Source organism: Hordeum vulgare, chromosome 7H, assembly GCF_904849725.1.
Source record: "Hordeum vulgare subsp. vulgare chromosome 7H, MorexV3_pseudomolecules_assembly, whole genome shotgun sequence".
Taxonomy (NCBI): domain Eukaryota; kingdom Viridiplantae; phylum Streptophyta; class Magnoliopsida; order Poales; family Poaceae; genus Hordeum; species Hordeum vulgare.
The window spans coordinates 70848896-70868882 of record NC_058524.1 but is presented as its reverse complement, the minus strand read 5'-3'; the positions used below and the strand labels follow the sequence as shown (position 1 = coordinate 70868882).

Sequence of the window (19987 nt, the reverse complement as noted above, 5' to 3'; positions counted from 1 at the left end):
TGCTAGTCTTGTCTTACCTTAGCGATATATCTTGCTTATAGGAATCCCGGTGAAGCTTTGGTTCTCCCCAGAGTTGAGGTTTTTCTCTAAGGAATCCGACGAGATCACGAGATTCGTGATAGAGGATTACTTTGCGGCCTGTGTACATTTATGATGGACTAGTTGGAGCACCCCTGCAGGGTTTAAACTTTCGGAAAGCCGTGTCCGCGGATATGTGGCAACTTGGAATATTTTGTTAACATTCGGTATTAGATAACTTAAACATAAGCTAATAAAATTGCCAACTGTGTGTGTAACCGTGACTGTCCCCTCGAAGATCTCTCTTCGATCGGGAACACGGTGGGGTTATGATTGACGTAGGTAGGTGTTCAGGATCACTTAGTGAACATCTATTATCGACCGCTAGTATAGACCATCTTCATATATATTCTACGTAATATAGCCACCATATCAAGCTTAGGATGCTGCAACCTAAATACTCCGCCTATACAACCCAATAACTTGACTAGTTCTGGCACCGAGGTCATAGATTGCTGAGTCCCCGTGGCTCACAGATTCCTTCACAACACCAACAGGTTCAGGTACCCCCGAGACAGGTGATCTCGACGGCACGTAGCTGGCGTGGCAGTATGATGAGGAGAACGACCGCATGTACGTGAACTAGCCAGAAGATTGAAGCGTGGTCGTGATCGTGGGCCAGCAGGCAGGGTAGCATAGTCATTTCCCTTGTTTTGTAGTCCGTAGCGGAACTACCTTGATTGTATGCGTGATGTACTCTGATATATTTATGAGATGGCAATTGAATCTCTTATTGTCATTCTGTTGATGTTATGTATGAGCTATGATACCTTGTTTGCGAGACGCTTAGATGCGCTCCTTTCCAATTCGGGGCCTCGATCCCCAGATCGGAAAGGACCGCAACTTAGTCATTACATAGAGTGACAGAAGCTTAAACCCTAGTTTATGCGTTGCTTCGTAAGGGGCTGATTTGGATCCACTAGTTTAATGCTATGGTTAGACTTTGTCTTAATTCTTCTTTCATAGTTGTGGATGCTTGCGAGAGGGGTTAATCATAAGCGGGATGCTTGTCCAAGTAAGGGCAGTACCCAAGCGCCGGTCCACCCACATATCAAACTATCAAAGTAACGAACGCGAATCATATGAACATGATGAAAACTAGCTTGCAGAAATTCCTGTGTGTCCTCGGGAGCATTGTTCCTCCTATAAGACTTTGTCCATGCTTGCCCCTTGCTACAAAAGGGATTGGGCCACTTTGCTGCACCGTTGTTACTTTTGTTACTTGCTACTTGCTACGAATCATCTCACCACACAACTACTTGTTACTGATAATTTCAGTGCTTGCAGATATTACCTTGCTGAAAACCACTTGTCAGATCCTTCTGCTCCTCGTTGGGTTCTACACTCTTACTTATCGAAAGGACTACGATAGATCCTCTATACTTGTGGGTCATCAATGACCCACTAACTGGCTTACATTGGGATCATGGCCATAGAGTGCCTTGTAAGGAGTGCAACCCAATGAAGAGTGATAAGTTGTATTATACCAAAATTCTGCGTGAGGCAACCATAATGCCCATTTGGTTGGAGAATCATGCACAACACACCTCAAGTACATCTCCAAACACTAATTGACCCTCTCAGTTTGTCCATCTGTTTGTGGGTGATAAGCTGTGCTCATGTGCAACTCTGCACCCCAAACCCTGAATAATTCTTTCCAGAAAGCACTAGTGAAAATCTTGTCTCTGTCAGACACAATAACCAGAGGTAGACCATGCAACTTGACAACATTGTTGAGAAAAACTTTAGCTACTGATGCAACAGTAAATGGGTGTTTCAATGGCAAGAAGTGACTCACTTTGGTGAAACGATCCACCGCCACTAGAATGGTTGAGTATCCATCAGACTTACGCAATCCTTCAATGAAATCCATACTAATTTCCTGCCAAGGGCTATCAGGTATGGGCAGAGGTTGTAGCATACCTGGTTTTTTGCACAATTCATGTTTAGCCTGCTGACAAATGCCACACTCTTTGACAAAAAATTTCACTGCTAACTTTAAACCCTGCCAGCTGAACAATTGTTTCACTCTATGATAAGTGGATAAAATGCGTGAATGACCACCAATGGGACTAGTATGAAAAGCTTGGATGATCTTGGTCTGAAGTCCAACATTGGCTCCTACCCAAATCTTGTCCTCATGTTTAATGAGTCCTTCGTGAAGTTGGAAACCAGGGCAAGCATTTACATCCAAAGCCAACTTATGCAACATATTCCGAGCCAAGGGATCCATTGTATAGGAGTTTAAAATTCCTGCAGCCAAAGTGGACTACTAGTAGATATGGATTGAGCTGCAAAGAGATGATCCACTCTTGACAAAGCATCTGCTACTGTGTTTTCCACTCATTTCTTATACTGAATGGTAAACTGCAGCCCCACCAGCTTTGTCATTGCTTTTCTCTGAAGATCCAAAGTTAAGTGTTGATCTCCTAGATGGCACAAGCTCTGGTGATCTGTTTTGATGAGAAAAGGTGCCCTAGACAAATACGATCTCCATGTGTCAACTGCCATCATAATAGCTAAGAACTCCTTCTCATATATTGAAGTTTTTGGCTAGCCATCCCCAAAGCCTTGTTGTAGTAAGCAATAGGGTGACCTTCTTGAGACAACACAGCTCCAACTCCAGTATTGCATGCATCAGTTTCAACCACAAAGGTTTTCTCAAAATTGGGCAGAGCTAGCACATGAGTGTTTGCCATAGCCTACTTGAGACTTTGAAAAGCCTATTGTGCAGGTTGAGACCATACAAAAGCTTGTTTCTTGAGAAAAGAAGTGAGAGGTTTTGCTAACAGCCCATAGTTCTAGACAAACTTTCTGTAATATCCAGTTAGGCCAAGGAAACCCCTCAGTTCAGTAACTGTTGCTGGGACATGCCATTTGAGCATAGCTTCACTCTTAGCAGGATCGGTTGCCACTCCTCAAATATAATGTGACCCAAGTACTCCATGGATTGCTGAGCAAAAGCACATTTGCATTCCTTTACATATAACTGATGTTCTTTGAAAATATCAAACACAGACTATAGATGGTCCAGGTGTTCCTCAAAGGTTTCACTGAAAACCAAAATGTCATCCATGAAGACTAACACATACTTCTAGTTGGGGTTAGCAAATACAAAATTCATTACACATTGAAATGTCCGTGGAGCTGTGGCCAAACCAAAAGGAACTACTGTGAACTGAAATTGCCCATGATGTGTTTTAAAAAGCAGTTTTAAACTCATCCTCTTCCTTCATCCTAATCTGATGGTATCCAGCTCTATGGTCCAACTTGGAGAACCATTTAGAGCCCCCCCAATTCATCCAGTAACTCATCAATCACATGCAGAGGAAATTTATTTTTAATAGTTAGAGCATTTAACCTTCTGTAGTCTACACAGAACCTCCAGGTACCATCCTTTTTTTAACCAAAAGAACAAGAGAAGCAAAAGGACTGATGTTGGGTGTGATCAAACCAGCTTTCAACATCTCTGCCACTTGCCTTTCAATGTCATCCTTTTGTAGTGGAGAATATGTGTAGGGCCTGCATTTGACTGGTACAGCATGAGGGACTAGATGAATGGAGTGATTTAAGGCTCTATGAGGAAGCATTGTTTTAGGCTCTTGAAACCCTGTTTTATTATTTGCCAACAATTGTTGCACTGCAGGAGGTACATCCACAGATGTCGTAAGCTAAGAGTAACTCCAATACGCACGCAACGACGCGACATGCTAAAATACTTTACAAGGTTGAAATTGCCTTTTTAGCGCGCGGCATGGCACCTGCTCCAGCAGGCGCCACAAAAAAGGACGCGGCGAAACCACTCCAACATGTGCTGCAGGAAGCAGCGCGCGAGCAGCCAAACACATGCGTGCCTAGTAGCGTCGTCTGTTGCCTTCTTCTTTCAGGACATCGTCTCCGTCATCACCGACGCCGCATTCGATCGCTTCGCAGAGGGCGGCGGCGTGACGCCACCCAGCGCGGTCGTCAATGGCACTATGCACAAGCCGCGCGTGAGGCCGCTGCTAGGAGGAGGGGCGCCAGCGGCGAAGTCACAGCTCAACAACACGCTAGGGCTTGCGCTGGCGATATCGGTGGAGGGGTCGAGGGTGTAGGGAGGGTTGGGGGATGTCACCGGTGCGTTCCATCGGTCGGTTTCATCGGTGGCGACGCGGGGCGGGGCATAGGCGGGGCGGCCGGAGAGGCAGTAGGTCTTGCGCGCACAAATGGTTGTTGTTCAACGCGCGGGAGCGGGCGCCCAAAATAACCAGCGCTGGATGCCGTTTTGCTCCGCGAGTGTAACCAACATTACAACACGCGCGATTTTAGCGTATTTGCTGGAGCACCCGACTCAGGTCCGCACGTGGAAAAAGTGGCATTTTTTCAACACGCCGCTGAGATACCGCGCTTGTTGAAGTTGCTCTACGTGGAAGCAATCAGCCAACACACGCGCATAGGGCTTAAAAATATTTGAATTTCTGTTGCAAGCCTCGATAAGTTCTAGACAATCCGATTCGATTTGAACTTTTGTACAACTCGCATCATACAACATGCTTAGGCCTCGTCATAAAGCGCGGTGCATTCATGATATGCATAATTGGCTCCGCAACCCCAGCTACAGCCTCTCACTAAAAGGCCCTGTTTGGATACTCTAACTGTATTAGAGGTTAGAGTTAGATTCTAACCTTGGACTAACCCTAAACTAACTCTAACCAAAGAGGTGTTTGGATCGAAGGGTTAGATTGTCAATAAATGCACCTTTTCCAATCATTTGACTCCTTTATCAATGATTTGGTGTGGTGGAGGTAGAGAGAAAAGTAACTCTTTGCGGGCCCAACCCAACTCTAACCCAAATAAGCACCTCTTGAGTGGGTTAGTTTTTTTGGATGGGTTAGATGCATCTAACCAACTCTAACCCTTCCTGTTTGGATGTTTTGGGGTTAGATTGGTCCAATCTAACCAACTCTAACTCTAACTCATGGATCCAAACAGGGCCAAAGTTTCGAAGGATAGTTGTAACTGCTCCACTTTCCTCCTCGAAGAAGGATGCATCTATATTTAGCTTGTAACAACCGGGTGAAGGTTTTTGCCATCTTACTTTGCCAACGGTTGTCGTGGGACAAATTGCATGATTTATCGTGATTGCCTGAATAGCGAACTTCAAGCTTGGTGCAGGGACGTGGCAATTCACCATCAATTAAATATAGACTCGCCATTAATTAAGTTCAAAAACGCTTAAAAGGCACCAAAATGCCTTAATTCGAATTGAATTTATATGCAAAAAGAAAAAAGTGAAGTGGCTATCTCAATTTCATATATGGGTTCACAAGGTAATGTGGCATCTACTACATTATGTGCAGATTAACTACAATTGTAATCAAAGAATTTGGATAATATCAAATTTTGTTTGAAGTTATAACTTGAACACCTAATCGACTATTTGGGATGTCGGTTTACAAAAAAGACGCCTCCATAAGACGTTGGTTTGTGAAGAGGCGCCTATTCGAAGTGAACATGCGTCTATACATGAAAAAATGCTTTGTGCACCGTTAACTGATCGTGGTAGTTAGGGCATCTCCAACCGTTTGCCCCCTCCCCCAGCGCACCCGACGCACGCGCTAAGGCGTTTCAGTCGGAGGTTTTTCGGTTTGGGAGGGCTTGCGTTCCGAGTCACACCTCCAAGTTTCGGACCCAGCGCACATAAAATTCAAAGTTTTATTTCACACTTCCTAAAAGACACATGTTCGGCGATCATCATGCCACAAGTCGGCAATCACCACCACATGCCGGCTATCATCAAGTTCGGCAATCAAAAAGGCAGGAGCCGCACACATATGACTCAAATTGCAAGCTCCTCATCTCCTGTAGGGTGGGAGAGGTCGACGTATGCGGCGGGGTCGCAGTGCTCGCCGTTGGCCATGTGGTCGCAATCGGCATCGACGTTGTCGCCGTCGGTCCCGGCATGAGTTTCAAGATGAGGTTCTGCTCCGCCAAGTACCACTTCTTCACCTCCAGGTCCATCATCGCCGTGTCACCTCCTCACATCAGGAGCTCCGGGTCGGTGTTGTGCTTCTTCGCAGCCATGTTGGTCCTGAGAAGGTCAAGTACGTCGGGAGAGTAGTCGTACTGGGTGTTGTGGCCGGCGGTGAACACAAAATGCGTGCGCGGAAAGGTGGTGTTGGGCTGAAGCCGTCGAGAGCGTCACCATCGACGTATTCCGGCGAGAAGGGCGCGTAGCCCCACCCTGACAACGAGAAGTTGGGCGACAGGCGGCGACGCGACGCTCTGTTAGTTACTCCACGCGCCTTGTGGAAACGTGCCCGCGTGTTGAGGCGGAAAGATCAGCCGCTCGTTCGCCATGGCCGAGCAACACGACAATTCCTACTCCGCCGTCGTCGTCGTTGCCGTCGCTTTCCTGGCTCTCTTCATGATGAGCCTGTCCCGCCCATCAATAGTCACCGCCGCCCGCCGTTCAACATCGGCCTTCCACTATGCATTTGTCCAACCCGCGAGCCTTGGCATCAGCGCCCTCGGCTTCCTCGCCTTTGGTACGACGGGTTGGGTGGCTTGGCGAGGGGCGGCGTACTTCTTCGGCGGCATATGGCGGGGGAGAGAAGATGGAGAGAATCGCGGGAATGGCGGGTGTGTGTATGATGGGGGAGGGAAAGGGAGGGAAAAGGCAGAAATGACGGAAAAATCGGCTTGTGGCGCCGACAGTGCGGCCCGACGCGACTTTTTGCTTCATCCGACGCCCCCTAGCGCGTTGGGTTTGGACTGGGTCTGCCGGCGCCAATTACGATCAAACCGACGAAAAACGAGATCCTAAAAACGCGACTAGGGAATCTTTGAAGCGTCGTCGATAAAAAAATGACATGACGGGTCTGTTGGGGGCGCAACTAGGGATGCCCTTAGATCTTATCCTAACAAATTCACAAAAAAACCCTTATCCTATGTATTGTGTACAGTCGAGAGAGTTTTGAAACCAGACACGCGTCTCCGCATCTTTCCCTTGGTACTACACTCCTACTCCATCCGTTCCTAAATAGTATAAGTCTTTTTAGAGATTTTACTAAGTAACTACGTACGGATGTATATAAACATACTTTAGAATATTGGTTCACTCATTTTGCTTTATACTTAGTCTCTAAATAAAATTCCTTCAAAGACTTATATTTAGAAACGGAGGGAGTACTTGGTAGGTGCACATCAACATCGGAGTTCTTCAGAAAACCGGAGCTGAAATAAAGGAAAGTCTTTTTTTTTTTTGAGAGAGAGGGGTTTGATTCCGTGACAGAGGTGCCTCTCCCTGAAACGAAAAGGCCAGAAATAAAAAGACCGGATGGACAGGTGGCGGCCACCCCTGAACCCGAAAAGGCAAAAAAAAAAAAACTCCCTTCGTTGCTCAAAAGTGGTGGGGCCCTGGGCCGACCTGACGGCGTGTCGTCGTGCTGGGTCGACTCGAATATCCCACCAGGCCACGCCATCGGATTCCCAACTTCCCTCTCTGCCCCACCGGCCTCAGCCTAGCCCCCCAACTGGTTCACACCGCATCGCGATCCAGCACCCTCTCGAGCCTTCCATCCAGAGCCCTCCCAAACCCCTCCGCCCGCCTCCGCCGCCGCGCCGGAGATGGGGTACATCGGCGCGCACGGCGTGGAGACGCTGAAGCGCTACAGGTACAGCGGCCAGGACCACTCGGTGGTGGCCAAGTACGTGCTGCAGCCCTTCTGGAGCCGCTGCGTCACCCTCTTCCCCCTCTGGATGCCGTGAGTCCCCCTCTGCCCGTCGCTCGATTCCGCTTCTCTGGCGTGTACGGACTACTTACTGGTTAGAGTAGGCGGCTGTGGTTTAGTCAGTCCTTGGATAGTAGGCGGCTGTGGTTTAGTCAGTCCTTGGACAGTAGATGCGCTCAAGAGGATCGAATTTGTGGGCGACGCTTCATAAGCTTGCTTAGAAGGAACATTTCAATAGAGGAAGGGAAGGCACTGAACTTAATGCGAGAGGCAGGTTAATAGAGGATCGAATTTGTTTGTATATGACTGTGACTTGTCAGCCCGTCAGTAGGCAGTGCTTTGCATGCCAGTTGCTCTAAACGCAGTAACTTAATGAGAGGCAGGCTAATATGACTAAATCCCCCACAACTCCCTAAAACTGCAATTATTTGCAATTTGTTGGCACATTACTACTTTAACTTGTCAGGTGTCATCAGGTGGTCAGTGGTTTGCCATGCCAGTTGCTTTGAACAAAAGAAGTGTGGTTACATGCCTGCCTAGTGTAGAATGTGACACCTCTTTACCTCATTACCTGTAAATTATACTATGATTTTTTGGTTAACTTGTATGACCAATGGCCAAGTGATTGGGCTTGAACAAGGGGTGACAAAACAATCAAGCTTGGTATCCCTGTTTTCATCTTACAGATTAATACTCTAACTACCAAGGTCGATCTTACACCTTTTTTTTCTCGAACACACATTGAAACACTCCTCTTCTGTATTAGAAGACGAACACCCGAATGGTGCAAAAGCTACACAACCACCATGAGAAAAACACAAACGATCTTGAAAAAACAAACAAGGAAAAAATCTAACCAGGAGCAAAACTACAGAGGTAATGGTAACTAGAGATATCATCCGCACAAAAAGAAAAAAATGGTAACTAGAGATATGGTCAAAAGGGCGGGGGCCATGCAGGACAATGCTCGGAGCTCCCTGGAGCCTGCCAACCTCCAGTGATCTGCCTCAGTGAAGAGATCTTGTTCACTAGGTCCTGGCAGTAAGGGGACTTGTTAACACACGCACTTCTCTGCTGTCATAGTATCTAGGAGTACATCATTAGGAGGGTCAGAGAACTGAGATATTGCACCTTCTGGTGCTACATATCAACATTCTATAATCAAATAGACTTGTAGTCTTGTGCAAACAGAGAATAAGTGCTTTCAATTTTATTCTTTTCACCAGAGCTCTTGAACTAATTTATAATTTTCCACGTTTGCATGTATGGACCAACGTATAGACCAAACATGGTAAGAGATTGATCAGTAAATTGTCAATTCTTCCTTGGGTCCATTTCATTTGGAGCAGTCTGGTGATCCTCTCCAAATTTTCAGATCACACTCATGGGATTTATGTTTCTACTTACATCTTCGCTGCTTAGCTATGTGAGTGTCTTTCTTAATTTATTTTGTTCTTTATTTCAGAGAGCTGTTAAATATGTTGCTGCTATTATCCTGATGTTGTTACCTTATGATGCATCCACGTTTTACGTAATGTCTTGTTTTCCACTTATGACTCTAATTTCACAGATTTATTCACCCCACCTTGACACAGCTCCCCCTCGGTGGGTCCATCTTGCCCATGGAATACTTCTCTTCTTGTACCAGGTGTGTGAAACTGAGTTTGAGATTCCAACTAGATAACTCTTCCTTGTTCCGATCTTTATGGCTTCTCCTGTATGGTTAGTAAAGAGCATTATTTTGCTTAAGCAAGAGTGTTCTGTGTGTTAATTTCTGTAAACTTGTTTTCTTGCCTATCCGCTGGTTTAATTTCTTACTATAACATGACCCATACAATCTATGGCAAACAAGGAATTTGCTTCATTGTCATATTACAATTATGTATTCCTGGCTGATTTTTGAGAAAGGACCCATGTCCACCTAGTGATATAAGTGTGTAATTTCATTAAGTGGTTGAATGTATAGCTATAGACCAACTACTGAAGAACAGTTTATCATAAATCCTTTATTTCTGGTAACAGAATGAGGAAGGCCCACTCTAAGTGGGCAGTTCTGAACTTCTGATTAGAATTAAGCCTGACATTTACCCTTAGGCGAACTATTTTGTTGTAAAGATTGCAACAAATATTAGTTGGTGAGAATTTGAAGTATGTTGTTTCGAAACTTTTTTATATTTTTTTTGCGAGAATCTAAACTTTTTTATCTGACTGATGCAACTATTAATAACACCTATGTAGTGTCATTGTTTCCTTGTAAATCAACATGTGCAAAGTAATGGAAATTATCATGTCATCTAGTTCACTGGTTTGAATTGATCAACTATATTGTATTGTGCCTGCTAGACTTTTGATGCCGTTGATGGTAAACAAGCAAGGCGCACCAGCTCATCAAGTCCCCTAGGAGAACTTTTTGATCATGGTATTTTTTTCCTGCCGTCTCTCTCTCTCTTTCTCTCTCTCAACGTCTCAGTCTTACAGTATTCAAATTTTTCATTTGACAGGATGTGATGCCCTTGCCTGCGCTGTAAGGATTTTTTTATTCAAGGCCTTTCACCTTGTCCTTGTCCTTAACTAAAGATATATTTATCTTATTTATCTTGACTGGGTTCATCCTTATACTGTGGTTAGTTTGAAGCCTTAGCCCTTGGAAGCACCTTGATGTGTGGAAGGTTGACATTCTGTTACTGGGTGGTTGCTGCTGTCCCATTTTATCTGGCAACATGGGAACAGTAAGGCCTTCAGAACTCAATTGCTCTGAGCATATTTCAGATATATGCAAAACAGATGCTCTTTTCTTGTCCGGAAAGTTCAAACAAAAAGCACTTCAGTTGTGATCTTGCATTCTTCCTTCTGTAATAATGGGTTTAAGACCCGATTGATTTAGTGGGATGATACTACTGAATCTTTTCTGTGTGAACTTCTGTGTATGCCAACCGAATGTATTACATGTGGCTAGACCTCATTGAGTCATTTCAGAAAGGTTTGGCACCATAAAAGTATAGTTATCTAGCCCAGAGTTTTAAGCAACTAGCTCATAATGTTTCTGATATTAGACTGTGCTTTCTCCTTGTGTTGACCATACACCAGTGTAACTAGCACCTGCATAGGCAATTTTTGTCATAGTTGCATAACAGATTGGCACATTACATGCATCCATATGCTTATCACTCACTTTATCATGTTATTTCGTCAATTTCTGTAAATTCTTCTAGTAACCACTGATTTCACATAAGAAACTTAGCGGTTAGCTCAACATTTGCTCCCAGAACTCTCAGACTGCCGTCTTATGTTTTGTTTTTCACATTTGCTAATGCATTAATTTCTTGGAAGCTCTTATTGACGGTAGTATTACTCATGCTGCCAGCTACTTTACAAATACTCTTATTCTTCCTGTGATAAATGGACCAACAGAAGGCCTGATGCTGATCTATGTCGCCCACCTTTTTACCTTTTTTACTGGTAATTTACCTAAGCAAGACATGATGTTCAAATAACTTTTTGTTTCTTTAGGTTTTATTACATTCTTCTAAGATAAGCTATTCTACTCCCCAATTTAGGTGCTGAATGGTGGGCACAAGATTTTCGGAAATCCCTCCCTCTTATTAGTTTGGTTCCACTTCCATTTGTTCCAGGTATGTTACTTTAGGAACTACGAATGCCTTTTCTGTTTATTTTCTCCTCTATTTCAATAATGACTGCTAGCATAGGTATGTACAATTTACTTTACTCTTTCAGCTGGAGTGCGAGTTACAACTTACATTGGCTAGCAGTGTTGCCAACATAGTAGTACACAAGTAATCCACGCGACTATTAATAGAAACTGTTTCTGATTTGTTGCTTTCACTTGTATCAGAAATCCCCTTGTATGTTATCGTGCTGATTCTGATGATCATGTTTGCTGTAATCCCAACAGTTGGATCCAAGTGAGTTTAAATCCTTTATATTTTATTTTTCCAGTTATTTTTTTATGGCTCCATGACATGAAGTTAACAAATGACTGATTCCTATGCCTGTCGTGCAATTCTTCTCTCCGTTTAATACCCAAAAATGCTGTGAAATTGCTTGCAAATAATTGAATCTTCATGTTTCAAGAATCAGTGCCCTTGCAATTGTTCCGATTGGGGCATTTACTGCATGCACACTAAGCAGTTCCAGAGCAATAAGCTAATAATCAGCAATGTGGTACATATGTCTTGCTGATATTTCTTGCTTACACATGACTGATTCTCCTGTCATGCAGTATTGGTAATGTCCAAAAGGTAGTTGATGCACGGAAAGGGAGCATGGAATTAGCATTAGCAATGGTAAGTTTTTGGAATTTCTTGTATGTAAAATACTTAAAGCCTGTAATCTTTGAGGTTGTAGATTCCTGGACTAGAGTGCTTTTGAAAACTCTAGGCCATCCATCCATTTGAACTTCAAGAAGCAAGCAATGATTTGAATATTTGATATGCATAATCTTGAGTTTGTGTCTATGTGCATATGAATAGTTTTTGTTATCATCAAGCTTGTATTTGAAATTTTATTGATAAAATATACAGAAAACAAAATTACAAATTCATAATCTTGCAGAAACAGTTAGGTTTTAAAAAAACTTAAAACAGAAGGAGAGGCTCCTACTGTGCTATATTAAAAAAGAAAATGGTTACAATGTACAATCCATGGAGTTGGGGGGGGGCACCCCCAAGGACAGAAGGAGAGTTAGAAATGGAAGATCAAAAAATAAACAAGATTGCAAAGAAAGGTCCAAGGGACCAAAATAAGGAGACAATGCTCACAAAGGAAGAGCAAGAAGAGTGATGTAGTCGCAAGTATGAAGTCTATATTTAAGCCAGAGCAAACAAGTCTATAAACAACTAGTTCCCCCAAAGCTTATAACTAGAGCATCTAAAATGGCAAAGTCAGGTCTTAGCTGTTGGGTATAATTTTGTAGCCATTATTTTATCTTGGACAGGTGCAGCTCTTACAAATATTCTGCATTCGATCAGTCCAAGTTCCATTTGATTATTTTAAATATTTAATTCAACCTGGGAAGCTGAAACCTTATTTACAAGAACAATGCTGATTTTTTGCTTTGTTTTCTTACAACCATGCACATTTTAATGCTTGTATTTTACATTTGGGCTGCAGCTTCTTCCGTTTATTGCGCTGTTAGCTGGAGTTGCTGTATGGTATGCGATCAAAAAGTCTACTCACTGTTTATTGTACAAAATATTACTCTCTGAATGTAATGCTAGTTTTATTTATCTTGTTGTGTAGGTGTTATCTCTCTCCTTCAGATATCATGAGGAACCAGCCACATTTGCTTGTGATCGGAACTGGTTCTGCTTTTGGATATTTGGTTGTAAGTTCCTTTTCTGTTGTTGGGTTCCTTGACGCTGACTTGCTGAGTAGTTAGTAATATGGAATAATGTGCTTTCATATTACGAAATTGGTCCTGCTAAATCGCACGGTGTCTGTCTACTTTTCCTTCCAAAACACAGTAACATTGCATATATACAATTATGCATTGTGAAAAGAAGGAGAAAATGTTAGGGTTCACAAGCTCCATGGTATTTGCATGTTGGATGTTTTTTTTTACTTCTAGATGTGGATCCAGTGCACCACAAGTTCGTCTGCCTTCCAAAAAGCAGGCTGTACCTTTTTCCCCTGGCATGGGTTTAACTCTGAACTGACCAAGCATTAAAACATCCAGACGAAATGACTTCCAGAGAGTCGGCAATCTCTTTTTTTCCCTGGCATGGATTTAATTTTGAACTGACCAAGTATTAAAACTGTTGAAGTGTATCTATGGATTGCTTAGCCCTTTCCATAAGTTCTGACTTTTGGTTGCGTTGGCTGTTGAATGAAGCTTAACATGGTACTAGAGCCTAAGGTCTTGAGTTCAAGTCTTGGCAACTTTTGGTTGCGTTGGCTGTTGAATGAAGCTTAACATGGCACTAAAGCCTAAGGTCTTGAGTTCAAGCCTTGGCTTTCGCAATTTATCAAATATTGTTGTTGCCCGATCTGTGTCCAAATATAGGCCTCTTGAGCCATAACTCTGAGTCCATTCACGTGTTGACTTCCTGCTAAACATGTGAGAGGGGGTGTTGAAGTGTATATGTGGGTTGCCTAGCCCTTTCCACTAGTTCAGACTTTTGGTTGCGTTAACTAGTGCATGAAGCTCAACAAAAACACCCAGATGAAATGATTGTCCAAGTGTTGCTATCTTGGTAGTTCAGATTGCTACTGGAAGTAGACTACACAACTTCAGCATATGCCACATAGTGCACTCTTATTAGTGTATTACTGTTCTGATTGTGAGGAAACTATATAACTATGTACATCAAACAAATTACAAATGTTCAAATGTTTTTTTTAAGCTGTTACTGCAGGTAAAAGCCGTCCTGAACCATTTTCATTTTCATAAACAAGAGCGAGATACAAAACAACAGCTACAAAAGCCAAAAGGTAGCACCCAACACACACAAGAGGGAACATAGCAACAACAGAAGGAAATGCGTGTTAGGAATAAGCCGTGACCGGCTTAGTAGCGACCGGCGCGTGTGCGCTAGGTGCGGTCCGTGCAGGTCACAGACGTGTGTTTATGTGCTTGTGTGTGCGTGCGTGAGTTAGTTGGCGACAAGCTCGGAGGGGTGATCGCGTCAGGGCGCTGGAACCGGCTACGTCGTGCGCGTACGAGCATGACGGGCGTGCAAGCCGTGGAGCGCGTGTTGTGGAGATCGTGCGAGCAGGGTGCGCCGAGCACGACGTGGTGTGTCAGTGCGCGCGCGTACAAGTCCCCCTCCCTCCTATGTGTTGTAACCCGAGAATCGAGTTCGAACTCTTGGAGAAAAACAGAAAAGGCCGTCGGTGCGGTAGGGTGTTTGTGCGCCTCCAAATCTTTTGTGTTCATCCTCTTGCCGTTCTTTCTTGTCTCCGGTGACCGTCGGTGAGCCGCGATTCCATTTTTGCGCCAACATTTGGTATCAGAGCGAGGTGGTGGTGGTGATCGACGGCAGCCATGGCATTGGTTCCATACGGCGACGATGGTGGTGCGATGTTCTTGCAGGTCCCGCCGCTGACGATGACAAACTCTACCTCCTGGGTTCCATACGGCGTCGCTAGGGTTCTTGCGTCCCGACCTCCAGCCGCCGCTGCCTCCGGCAACCCCTCCATTGAGCCCGATCGGACCCTCTCTACAGCCACCACTCCATCGAGCCTGACTAGCGATGGCCCCTCGCCTCCGGCCACCGCCTCCTCGGTCGGTGACAGGAGCACGCCCCCTCGCCTCCATCTTGCTTGTCCCCTCCTGGCGCTCGTGTGCACCACCGGCGGTTGCACTCTGGCACCCTCTCGGCAGCTTTTACCAAATCAGAGTATTATCATTATATTTTAGTACATAAACACCCTCTCAGCGTATCAAGGGTATTTCAGACATCTTAGTGAAAAGTCACAGCTCAGGCAGCCAGTTTACCAAACGACAACACAACTCACAACAGCTTTTACTCAATATCAGCTTTCCTACAGCTCACAGCCCACAACAACTTTTCCGCAGCTCACAACCCAACCAAACACCCTTAGAGAGCCGCAAACCATGCTGAAGGGCAATGTTCCGCTTAGACAGCCCTGCTCCTCCTATGGGCCACATCACGGCCACCATATCAAAAAGAGAGAACCAGAACACTATGCGAGGCAACCACACCTCAAACGTCGTCAAAGGCACCAAACTCTAAGACCTCACTGCCGCCACGAGCCCCTAAGAGAGAGGTTGACCAACAACATCAGGATGACTAAGGCAAAGAGTGCCGCCACAGATCAGTTCCACCACCCCCACACCCACCACGCTCAAACCGAGACATCAAAGTGACCATTAGCGGATCGATGGCTCCAAGACAACGCCCCCAAGGGAGAAAATTGGCATCGCAGACGCTGTCATCATTTGATCCAGAGACGGATCTTAGGCTTTCGCACAGAGCACACCAAGAACGGTCGACGAAAGCTTCACAGCTGCCTTCAAGAGGGTAAATGATACCCGAAGGCATTACCATCATCGCTGCCGACCAAGTCGACATTAGGCTTTCGCCCGAAGCGTCGTGACTGGACCTCAACACGACACATTGGCCTTCGAGTCTGACAAGCACATGAGCACGAGACTTCACCACCCTCCTGCTAGACCGCGCGGCGAGCATCCTCGCCGTGTCCAAATGGAGACCGTGCACGGTCGCAGTCACTCACCTCAAGCATGAGTCGATCGATCGGTCTTGACCGCCGCATCGACACCTCCACCACCCGCCAACTGCCACCCAAGCCCTTGAGCACTGCACAATCGGAATAGAGGGGCAACACCCTGCCCTTGTCAACATGGACCCAATCCTCTGCCACCGACCAGCACTCCATCCACCACCACGAACCCGACTACGCTGGCCGTAACCATCATCACCACCACCACCATCCTCCCGCCAACCCCTCCAGTTGCGGCCACGGGCAGCAACCGGCCTAGCCGAACCCGGGTTGCCAAATCTATCGAGAAACGCCTCGGGCGGCCAGATGTTGCCCCAAGAGTGGGTGTCGGCACCTTGCGTGCCAGGAGCTACTAGCCCGCTCCCGCCTCACCACGAACATCGTCGGGACTTCACGATTCCGCGTGCCCAAGGAACGCCCAACTTGCCTCCTCACGACCATCGATGCAACGCCCAGTGCCGTCCCTTGATCCAGCCGAGCTTTGCCGGTGCCTTTGGCAGCGGTGAGATGAGAGAGGCCATGGGGGAGGACTGTGCCCCCCCCCCCCCTCCCTTGAGTCGCCAGGGAGGGTCATGTGGGGGAGAAAGCGCTAGCATGGTAACAAAAGTTCAAATGTAATCTGTTGCTACATCTTCTAACCATTGATTTCAATAAGAAGGTAGGGTATAATTCTGATTTCAACTATTTTTTTTCTAAAATATTGATTCGTGTAGATACGGTCTAGTATCACTTAATCTGAAACTTAAACTTCATGATAAGTGTGCAAGTTGGATATGACACGTGGGCAAGCAAATCACCTTATAACTAACATAGACCACAGATTTAACTCTTGAGCCTGTGCTGCATGCAGTGGCACTCCATTTTCTGAATAAGCATCTAGTGGCATCCAGTGTCTCCATTTTATTTGTGCTATTGCATGTTGCTTTTCTGTGATGCGGCAGGTTTTTATGGATTAACTTGAAAGTGGCATGGATAGCACATAACTAACCTATGATCATTCTTATTTATTTTTTCTGGAATTGCTACTTATTTTTCCATAATATAAATGATTTGCATGGATAGGGAAGGATGATACTTGCTCATTTATGTGATGAGCCCAAAGGTCTAAAAACAGGAATGTGCATGGTATGTCTGTTGTGTAGTGTTATATTTTCGCCCTGCTATATACGAAGTGTAAGATTAATTCAAAATAATGACTAAATATCTCTTATTTCAGGCTCTGGTGTTTCTTCCTTTTGCTATTGCAAATGCTCTCACCGCAAAGATTAACAATGGGTAAGTTTCTTTATGTTTGCATGCCTAGTAATGCTGACGTTGGAACTGTACCTATGTGCAGTTAAGCTAAACAACATGTCATTTTTATTGACAGGACTCCTTTGGCTGATGAGCTTTTGGTTATTCTTCTGTATTGTGCAACCTCAGGTGAAGCACTCTACTCCCAACATTTAGTTTGAAATGTTGAAAGCTCAAGTGTTTGACCATCTCAGCTGAATAGCTTTGCATCTTTCTTGCAACCTTAAGTGTCATATATAGATGTCCAACCGTCTCATGTCTTATTTATTTGTAACAGTGGGTCTTTACATGCATCTTGCCATTTCGGTTTGCCAAGAAATCAAGGATGCTCTTGGAATCTATTGCTTCAGGTCTGGAAATCTCACATGTTCTTTTTTCGACATGATGAAATCTCCCGTGTTTTCTTACCATTCTAAAAAGTACCATATCTCAACACCATTTTTACTGTTTCACAGGATAACCAGAAAAGAGGCTTGAATTTGCCTGAATCCCTACGTAACATGTGAAGCATTCTGCCTTCAAGATATTGTCTGTCTGCCATTCACAGGTCTAAATCTACAACAGTGCATAGCCATGGATGCTGAACGAATCCTGCCTTTGGAACTCCATGGCCGACGGTTATTCATCATGTTAAATTCAGATAGATGTATCTTGCGTGGCCTACAATGCAGATTTGTGTTAAAGTAGCGTATGTACATGTGCGGTCGGTGTAAAGTACATCATGGTTGACAGAGATATGGAAGCCGTAGCTATCTAAACTGAAACTAGATGGTGGGATGACCCTTGTTTGTAAGATGTGTTGGACTACAAGAGAACTTCACATCGGATGTACTCTCCTTTTTCTTTTGAGAGGATGCAATCACTGGATAGCGAGTGTAATTTTGGGTGGCGCAAACCGTTTTGAGACACCTCATTCTACATCCTGCGATTCTTTATTAATGCTAATATTTTCAGTTATTTTCTTTAATTTGCTGTAACATTGCAAAATATGCAACATCTCCTGCCATGACTTATTTTCCGTTTCTTTATTTTTTGTAACATTGCAAAAAATGCAATAACATCTCCTGCGTGGCTAATTTTCTGCAACATGACCCATGTTGTAAAATTTGCAACATCTTCGGAGCCACTGAGCACTTGCATAGTTACTGTCGCCATTCCGTAACAACGGTTGTCTAAGAGGTGATGTCGCCATTCCGTAACAACGGTTGTCTAAGAGGTGATGTTGTGAACAACGATGCAGGGCCGAGCATGAAGTGGACGCGGGCGTATGATGTGGATGATGCAACAACGATGCAGGGCCGAGCATGAAGTGGACGCGGGCGTATGATGTGGATGATGCTGTTAGGAATATGCAACTTGTATTCTCATGAGGTCATAGGCCGGTATATATACATGTACAGGTGATGGACTATATGCAGAAAACCCCTTATATATTGGGATAAATACAAAAGGATAAACCCCTTATGCAGAAAACTCTAAGCAACTCTAGCAGACCCCGCAAAACGGCCGGTCCGCAAAAATTCCGGTGACTATATGGGTTTGGGCTCTTTTTCCTGCCAGAGCAGACACTGCAAACGTGGCCCGACCCGTAATTTTTTTGCAGTGGCCTGTAAACGCGGCCGCTCGACCGGTATAACTATGTGTTCGACCGCTGGATGCGGGTCGAAACTCTATCCCTCCGTCGCCGCGAAAAGCCCCCCACCTCACTATCGGCGCCTCCAATCCGCCGCTGCGCGCCTCCATTCCGCCGCGTAGCCGCTCCAATCCACCGCCCTTGATCGCCAACTCCGGTAGCCGTAGGAACGACGACCCCGAGAGGGCGCGTTGCGTCAGATCCAACGCCGTCCGTAAGCGCGCCGCCCGCCGGTACACGCGGTGGGGCCTGACGCCGCCGCCGTCGCTCCTTCATCGCGAGACAGAGGAGTACGACCGCGCGCGCGGCCGCCTCTTCTCCGGCAGCAGCTCATTCGAGGCGTCAAGCTCCCGCTCGTCCTCCTCCCTCCCACCGGTGAAGAGGGAGCTCGAAGAGCTCCCGTCGGTGAAGATGGAGCCGAAGGCCGAGGCGGTGCCGGAGCGACGTGCCGGGCCGTCGTAGGACCGGAGGATTTCCTTCCTCCGGCGGAGGCGGATAGCTTCCTGCCCGTGCTGCTGGCACGGAGTGCACGAAAGGCGGAAGAGGACCAGCAGCGCCGCCGAAGGGAGGAGGATATCGATACCGTGCTCTACGAGCAGGGTGTCGCGTCGGCCATCGCCTTCGGCCACAAGGTGGAGCAGTGGCTCCGCGAAGCGACTGCGCAGAAGCGCATCTACGTTGAGCTCTCCTCCGACAAGGACGACGAGGACGACGACTGAATGTAGGATATCTACTACTGCATGAGCTCGACTCCGGTGAGCTCCATTTTGCGTAGTGCGGTAGGATAGGTAGTAGCTCTGGTGAGCTCCGATGAGCTCCAGTAGGTGATGCCCCCCTCTAGTACTGAATGTAGTTTGTATGATCATGTCTGTGGTTCTAATTTCGCCCGCGAATGTTTATTTTTGAAATTATGCAGTTTCATTATGCGGGTTCTGTTCTGCAGCGCAACTTTTCGTCCCGCAAAAGCCCACTTCGTCGAACTACAAAACGCGTTTGCAGGTCGTGATTATACAGGGTCTGCTAGAGTTGCTCTAACACCCCCTCAAAC

At 45.6% G+C, this 19987-nt stretch overlaps 1 protein-coding gene across 2 annotated transcripts; it reads left to right on the top strand.

Moving 5' to 3' along the window:
- Nucleotides 1–4335: 4335 nt before the first annotated feature.
- LOC123413608 (choline/ethanolaminephosphotransferase 1-like) lies at nucleotides 4336–18273 on the top strand. Of its 2 annotated transcripts, none has more exons than XM_045106545.1 (18): nucleotides 4336–4339; nucleotides 9072–9081; nucleotides 9166–9216; nucleotides 9361–9438; nucleotides 10134–10209; nucleotides 10292–10314; nucleotides 10419–10519; nucleotides 11155–11249; nucleotides 11348–11422; nucleotides 11644–11713; nucleotides 12031–12094; nucleotides 12921–12961; nucleotides 13050–13134; nucleotides 17076–17138; nucleotides 17230–17288; nucleotides 17383–17435; nucleotides 17584–17656; nucleotides 17762–18273. In XM_045106545.1, exons 2-18 carry the CDS (start codon nucleotides 9079–9081, stop codon nucleotides 17781–17783), a joined length of 1032 nt encoding a protein of 343 aa, XP_044962480.1. In that variant the 5' UTR covers nucleotides 4336–4339; nucleotides 9072–9078; the 3' UTR covers nucleotides 17784–18273. The 2 variants fall into 2 exon arrangements, with proteins under 2 accessions (XP_044962480.1, XP_044962479.1); XM_045106544.1 differs by lacking the exon at nucleotides 4336–4339 and adding an exon at nucleotides 7556–7823.
- The last annotated feature ends 1714 nt before the right edge of the window (nucleotides 18274–19987 follow it).